Here is an 8,188-nt window from a genome sequence, read left to right on the forward strand (position 1 = left end):
TACAGAACTCCAATGTACCAGTTGGGTAGTCAACCCCTGCATTATCAAAAGTTATCTTTTCTTGCAAAGGCTAGCTAGTGGTGTAGTGCATTAAAACCCACAAAAGAAACTATTATCTGTGCGCGTTGTTAGAACAGAACATGATCTGGCTAAGGGGAAACTGGATGGCCGGAATACCTATTTTTCTCGTTCAATGCTAAAGGTTAGTTATATAATTCTTAAACATACTAGCCATTATCTCATGACTAATGAGCTATTGTGTGATGACATAGATGAAAAACAGTAATCAGCAACCCAATATTTCTTTAGTTTAGTCCTTGTTAAAAGATTTCCTAACCCTAAATATCATTCCTCAACACCATTCATGCTAGCTCCTTTCTCCAATTCAATTATTGCCCACCACCTTAGTGGAATACGCATGTTGCATATTCTATTGTCTCCTCCCACAATAACTAAAAACCCCATCTCCCTTTATACATGATATGACTCAGCTTCACTATGTTGGCGATGGCATGCTTATAAGTTTATTGGTACGTAGGGACATATAATGGTTTTGTGGACCTATGTTAAATAAGCACGTAAAGAAAACCAGCATCTCCCTATATATGTTATTACAGATACAACCATTTCCAACCGATAACTCCTTAAGTAGCTAGACTTTCAGCACTCGAAACAAACTAATACATCCCCTTTAAAGCGTCTCTCACTCTCTAACAAAGATGGCACAAGAAGGTTCTGAAGGTTCAGTTGCGAATTCATCCTCAACATCAAACTTTTGGGACCTGCAAACAAATTCTCTCTCAAATTCATGGACTAATGTAATACCAACATGGCACCCACCAAATAATAATCGGAACTCAAACTCTTCATGTGAAGAAGAAATTTCCATTTCAAATTCTTTTACCAACACATCTAATCACTCCGGCTTAAGCGACGATAATTCTTCTCATCATCAACTTGTCAGACCCCCGTCTTCCAATGAACTTACGGGTGAACCAACGTCTGAGAATCATCTATGGAGCCATGTTTTATTGTAAGTTCATTTGTTACCATTTTTTTTTTTGATATACAGTAGGTACATCATCATTACATCATCATATATATTCCACTTATTAGACTCTAGGAATAGTGGCAACTAATAATATTATGATGGTTCATGCCTCGACTTCTCCTGTGGAGAGAGGAAGATTATCTATGGCACCGAAGGATGGTTCTTAATTTACATATTTATTTATTTTAAATGAAGTTCATTTTAATTAATTAATCAAAACATGGTATGAAGTATGAACAATCGTTTTTTATTCCAACAATAGTTTCATATACTAATCATGCAATTTTATAAAAGTAGGTTACTCTAAATGGGATTGTAGGTACGTAAGAAGATATAGTTTCACTGAAAATTCTTTAGGTGTATCAGACCTTTACAGATATAATTAGCCTTAATCTGAGTATTATACATGATATTAGTATACTACTAGCTAAAAAATATTTTGTTGATTTTATTTTTGCTTTTGTTTTGCTTATATAGAGGTGCTGGAAACAATGGAAATTTGCATAGCAATCAAGATGTTGGAGAAAATTTTGTTGATGCACTATCATCGTCGAAAAACTTAACAACTCAAATGTTTGAACCGGCTTGTGATTACCTGAAAAAAATGGATAATAGTTGGGAATTAATTCCAAACTCAGCAACTTTTAACAATTTACAAAAGCATTTGAACAGTTTTAATGGAAGCTTAATGGAACACGAACGGTTAAGTAACTTATCGAATTTGGTCAGTGATTGGTCCATTGCACTTCCTTTTCCCGAAGCTAATCGGAGGATTAGTACCCCATCAACAACATGTCACGATGAGATTCTTATAAATTCAAATCACCACCCTCAAGAATACTCAGAGTCTCACGATTTTTCTAATCACTCTATGAAGCGAGATATATCAAATGCGTCATCATCATGTGAAGTTACTGGAGGAATAAGGGGCTCAGCTGGGATTTTTCCATGTTATGGACAAGACGCGGATCAAACTTCATTTCATGGATCATTTAAAACAAATAGTTTGCTTCAACACCAAATGGATAATACTCCAGGCTTAACTAGAGAGAATGTAAATAATAACAACAAATGTTATTATGGATCATCGAGACTTGAAGAACCATGGTCCAATACTACGAAGAATTTATCGGATATTATTTCATTTAATAGTTTCTTAAACAAGCCACTGATGGATATTCAGCCTTCCAAACATTGTTCCTCAAAAGCCTCAAATTCATCAGAAGCGAAGAAGCATGCACACGAAAATACTTCTTCGGTAAGCTTCCAGTAACTGCATGCGACTATTTAGCTCGGCTTTTGTCTGTGACATTTATCTTTTCTAAGTATCTTTTTTTACGTAATAAAACAGTATAATTGATATACTCATGTAAACATGAAAGGCGAAAGGAAGTGGGAGAGGAGGTGGAAATTCAAGTAGTGAAGGAAAGAAGAAAAGATCTGAAGACCATTCAGCAACGGTATTTAAAAAGCCTAAGCAGGATAATTCTGCAGTTTCGTCATCTCTAAAGGTATATACAGTGGTGGTAAACTTTGATATGTTTTTTATTTGAAATCCTTTCCAACGGCCTATACGAAAACAAGAAAAAACATCCTTTCTAAGGCCAGTACATTAAACCTTTGTAATATAATAGAATTTCAAATTAATATTTTAATATTTTAACGATAATATAATAATTTTTTTTAGAATAATAGATTTTTTTTAATCCCAACTTGGCCTCTTGGTATTAAAATAATAAACTCGATAATATTATAATATAATATATTCTAAAATTTTCTCTCAAATATTATATAAAATAATAATTCTATTAGAAAATTACAAACAATTTTCATAAATGTCAAATTTGTATGTAAATTATATATTAAAATATTATTTATATCAAGATAGGGTTTTTGAATACATCGGATGTAGCATAGAAATAAGAGCTACAATTTCATCAAATTAATCAATGGTTACACATCGATCCTAAATACTTTATGTCAAACCGCAATGGTTCAAATTCAAAAAAGTAAGAACTATATATTCTATAAGTTAATATATTTCAATAAGAAAAATATATTATTAACATATTTATTGGTTCAAGAATATTAACATATTTTATAAAATATTAAATTATTAAATTATTGATTATATAATATCTCTTTAAAATAATAGGATTAGAGTGGGGCCAAGCCTATTATTTTATAGATGTTTTACTCTATTGAAAACTAGATAGCTAGGTATGAATGCTAGTAACAATTAACACAGGTACAAGCTCCAAAAGTCAAGCTCGGAGATAGGATTACTGCACTTCAACAAATTGTATCTCCATTCGGAAAGGTAGAGTAAATTAGAAGAGAGAAATTTAAAAAATGAGAATAGTACCACAAATACATGAATGTCGAGCTATTATTTTGACTCCATATTGTATGCAAAATTGCAGACGGATACTGCATCTGTGCTGCAAGAAGCAATTGGCTACATTAAGTTTTTGCAAGAACAAGTTCAGGTAAAGAAACAATGGATGATTTTTGATTTTCCTAACTCATTTCATCGAAACTATGTGTACAAATTGCATTGCTACATATAATCCTTCATAAAAACCATCACCACTATCTAAATAGTAACACATCTGTTGAATTATTTTGTAGCTGCTTAGCAACCCATACGTGAAACCAAACTCGAACAAGGTAAGATATACTGTAACAGCCTACCCTTATTGAATGTTTGTTATTTTATAACTTTAAGTGGAATTATAAATTAACAATCTCTAATACACTCGTAGGATTCATGGGGATTGTTAGAGAGGAAAGATCATGCTAATAATAGTAAAGGTAGTGTTGAAGTAAAACTTGATCTGAAGAGTAGAGGGCTTTGTTTGGTACCAATATCTTGTACTCCCCAAGTTTACATAGAAAACAGTGGCTCGGACTATTGGACACCTACGTATAGAGGAAGTTTGTATAGATGATGATCCTCTAGTATGAATGAACCCCACAAGTATCTCTCTTTGTCTTACATGATCTCCACTCTCATCTCTAGCTCCCTGTATATTTTATATATGTATTAGGCATCACCCCAGCCGAAATCCCCTTCGGTGTAGAGGAAATTTGAGATTTGTCCAGAAGAAACCCACTTATCTAAAAAAATCGTTCAGAAGAAACCCGTAAACAACATGCAGTCTTCGTCAAAATCAAAACTGATATTACTTGGACAGACAGATAATGGTTCCGAATGATGTGAATATTTTGGCACAAGCGGAAGCAGGGATGGCATTGCCCCGAAGGTCAACTTTGAAGCAAAATAGATGGAGAAGCAAAATCTGTTGTTGTATGTTTCTATTTCACAGGGGCAACTCAAACATTTTTATTTTGCGGGTGTGATGTGTATAAAACTATCAGCAGGAACTGCAGAATAGAAATAATATTAATGTAAGGGTTTTCTAAAATTTTGTTATATTATAAACTCTCTCCGTTCCTTTTTAATAGGTTCATTTTGTTTTTAGTGAAAATTAAGGAAATTAAGAGAACTAATCATTTAAAGTGGTCCTCATGACACTTGTCGATAAAAGAAGTGAAGTGAAATGGTCCCATGACACTTGTCAGCAAAAGAAGTAAAGTGAAATGGTCCACATGACACTTGTCATCAAAAGAAGTTAAGATAAAAGTGGTCCCAGCAAAACTAAAGTAACATTTGACTTTCCCAATTAGGGAACCACCCTATATTTTTGAAACATCTATTTATAAAAATCAGCCTATTAAAAAGGAACGGAGGGAGTAATTACTACTCTACAACACCTTTTTCCAGAAAATATTTTGCTCGCACGTTTTTGATGATCAAGCAGCATCATGTCAGAAATACTTAATTAATGAAAAAATTGTCCAAATTAACAAAGTTATTAAATGTCGTTCATGTTTCTTAGAGGTTAGTTCTGATGCCGGTAGAAGAAAAAAAATACTTGAGCAATGTACGACTAACTTTTTTCCCGATTTCTTTATACACGTATGGATACAGAAAGATCAAGGAGAAGGTGCGCAGTATCCTGTCCTCGTCTGGGCGGAAATTAAAGATCCGATTTTTTTTCTCATACTTAATTCTTACACTCCCCTCACACTTGATCATAAGCTTCCATATTTGTATAACAACTATATTTTATGAGCCGTTGGATCTCAACAACTAGTTTTTAGAATTACATCAACCACTTCTTTAATGATCCAATCTTTTTTTTATAATACTAGCCGTTATGGTTTTTTTATCCAAAATAACCCATTAACTTAATTCAAATTTCTTTTATTATTTTCAATCGAAAATTGGAAGGTTATGATCATAACCTTCCATATTTGAACCCAAAACCATCACAGCGGAAAATCACGTAATGGTTGTTAAAGCGGTATTTTGGCCTTCCATGAAAGATTTAATGAATAATATTTCGTAGATTGGAAGAGAACCAAAGAATTCTTAGTCTATTTAGACGAGAATCCTAGCTAGTTATTGTAAGTGGAAAGACTACAAAGCTGATATATTCGACCATATTTGCTAAGGAGGAACGAGTACCTTAAAGTACTGATCAGTGAATAAACTCAAGAGATTTTGTGAAAAAAGGTGTCTTATAAATGTTTATGAGACTTGTTTCAAAACTAAACATGTTTGTAAAACAATACGTTAGCTTTTTCTTAATTCAGAACTGGGTAGGTATGTACCTATGGGAAGTCTACGAACAGGCTCCAAGGGTACACGTACTGGGTATGCATACCTTAGCCGTTCGCAAACTCAGATCCCAGGGGTAAGCGTACGTACCCCCCCCCCCCACCCCACCCATTCCAAAACTCAGATCAAAAGGGTATGCGCACCTGTTGATGGTGGTTTTTTGACGAAGGCTAAAATTGTAAAATTACAGTTTTGTATATTTCTGACGTAGCTTCAGACAAATATATGAAATTCATATTTATGGTTAGACATGAAAGCTCATGTTACTAGGATCTCTAATCATGTAGCCTCAACAAAGCATGAATACGTAATTATTAGAGTCTCTCAACGGAGCTTTCAATATTCTACGTATTTCATTATTCATACTGAGCAATTTCAGTATATAATGTGCAATTGCGGTATTCACTTTTCATCATTTACTGAGCAATTTCAATGTATACCGTACAATTGTAGTATCCACTTCCGAATAGAATCAAGAATAGATATAACGCTCTTACACATATTGCCTTCCATACACCGCCTAGTCAGTCTCTCCATTACCAATTACCATCCCTCATACCCATTGGTTGGTCGGTTTCTCTACCCATATTGGACAGTCCTTCATCTCTTGAATCCAGGCTTCCTAAAATTAGAGTTTGATGATTTTAATTAAATTTGAGAATCAATATTTTCATATTGAGCTATCAATATTTTCATAATATTCGGTCCCCGCTACCAATATTTTTGTTTTTCGACTATCCAAGAAGCAACATGCCATTGGTTGACCATCAACTTGGTCGATCACTCAATATTTCACTGGATGGCCATCCGCTCGGTCGATCATCCAATATCTACGAAATCTCTAATTTTTACTTTGTCATTCGACGACTCATGACATGGTGAATTGAAAGTGAGTATTCTATAATAACTCGACAATATCTGATTTCTTTTCAAATACTTGACATATCAGAATACATGTTGGTCTATGATCGATCTAGCAATCTCATCAGACTGGCGTTTATTAATCCAAAACATTCGAGTATCATTGTTGCCTCGGCTGGCACAATAATATGTCATAATTCATCGACTCGATGTCTAAGCATCATTGTTGTCCCAACAAACACCTTATGCTTAATCCATCACAATGAAAAGTCACAGAGCATATCACATTTGGTGACTATGCTCGACTTGTGAAATCTAAGACTCGTGGTCTAGCCAAGTCAATAATTGACCAACTGAATACACGTCTGCCTTGCAGACTTCATGAGACATCAATCATGTCACATGAGGGGATATTCACTTTGGTTTTGGTCTGGCGGCCTACAACACATGTGATGTAACAATGCATCCACGATGAGAAAGTGAGCAAGTCGTGCTGGCAGTTGAAGGAATAAGTGGAAGTAGTGGATGGACAATCAACCAAGTCTAGATCTTACGCAATGTGGAACTGGTTCAACCACGATTTCCCACTTCCACATTATTCAATTCCTCTTCAACCGTCACACTTACTGAAGATCAATGTATTATTTATGCAGTAAATAGGTTCATCGACCTATGATTTGATAACTTAACTCAACTCAGTCTAACTTAACTGGATAAACAATCTATCATTATCAAGCATGCAAAATCCTCCAACACGGAGAATTCAACACATCCTCAATCTATCAATTACCATTGATCTCATACTTCTAAGCTTCCCTCCTACAAATATCGACCCTCATCCCTCTTTGTGACCGAATTGAATTTGGAACGGACATAGTCTTGGTTTATGCCGGAGTCTTGCATGTATTGATCTCTTGAATTCAAAGTACTCACGTGCCGTAAATCTGTTAAAGCTTTAAGAAATTTTCTTAATTGAGGATCCGCCTACCACACAACTCGCTACTTTTCCTCAAAAACTATCAAATTGTCTTTACCCATCAACAATACCTATCCAATTCGCAGAATTAAGATGTTCTGAAAAATCTCTTTAAACGATTTGAAACATTCCCCATAGCTATAGATAATAAATACCATTGCTTGGGAAATTCCCAAATGATCATCTTGAACAAAAATAGTTCATGAATAATAAATTTTTCTTAACCAAGATTGTTAAAGATTTAAGAACATCCATTGCTTGACTCATATTTCGGGAGATTAATCAAGACAAGCTTAACTCGAAATTTCTTCTTTGCAATATAATCTATTAAAATTGTTTGACATAGTCTCATACGATAGAATGATACGTAAATGTCGTGAGTAAATAGGATGGTTCAGTATTCACATACCTCTTGTTGATGAAGTTCTTGCAAATGTATTTTTTTGTTCTTCAGTCTTCAATCTTATAGGGTTATTCCACGATGTTTGATACTCAACTACCATACTATAATCCTAGTATTAGACTTGGCATTAGTAGACTAGAAATCAAGATATAGTTTTATGTAACTAACATTGACAACAAGCTTGCGATAGTAAAACTTGCGAGTTCGACC

The 8,188-nt window shown here is 34.2% G+C and overlaps 1 protein-coding gene across 1 annotated transcript; it reads left to right on the forward strand.

Moving 5' to 3' along the window:
* The first annotated feature begins 620 nt into the window (after positions 1-620).
* LOC113303207 (transcription factor bHLH111-like) lies at positions 621-4,496 on the forward strand. Its single transcript, XM_026552228.1, has 7 exons — positions 621-1,033; positions 1,529-2,309; positions 2,434-2,562; positions 3,300-3,371; positions 3,475-3,540; positions 3,683-3,721; positions 3,817-4,496. The coding sequence occupies exons 1-7, from the start codon at positions 720-722 to the stop codon at positions 4,000-4,002; spliced, it is 1,587 nt and encodes a 528-aa protein (XP_026408013.1). The 5' UTR covers positions 621-719; the 3' UTR covers positions 4,003-4,496.
* The last annotated feature ends 3,692 nt before the right edge of the window (positions 4,497-8,188 follow it).

Source organism: Papaver somniferum, chromosome 8, assembly GCF_003573695.1.
Source record: "Papaver somniferum cultivar HN1 chromosome 8, ASM357369v1, whole genome shotgun sequence".
Taxonomy (NCBI): Eukaryota; Viridiplantae; Streptophyta; class Magnoliopsida; order Ranunculales; family Papaveraceae; genus Papaver; species Papaver somniferum.

Bases quoted from the DNA above. Each gene is read 5' to 3' on its own strand.
- LOC113303207 (XM_026552228.1), top strand. From the start codon at position 720: ATGGCACAAGAAGGTTCTGAAGGTTCAGTTGCGAATTCATCCTCAACA. The intron at 1,034-1,528 runs GTAAGTTCATTT...TTGCTTATATAG, and splicing joins CTATGGAGCCATGTTTTATT to AGGTGCTGGAAACAATGGAA. The intron at 3,722-3,816 runs GTAAGATATACT...ATACACTCGTAG, and splicing joins TGAAACCAAACTCGAACAAG to GATTCATGGGGATTGTTAGA.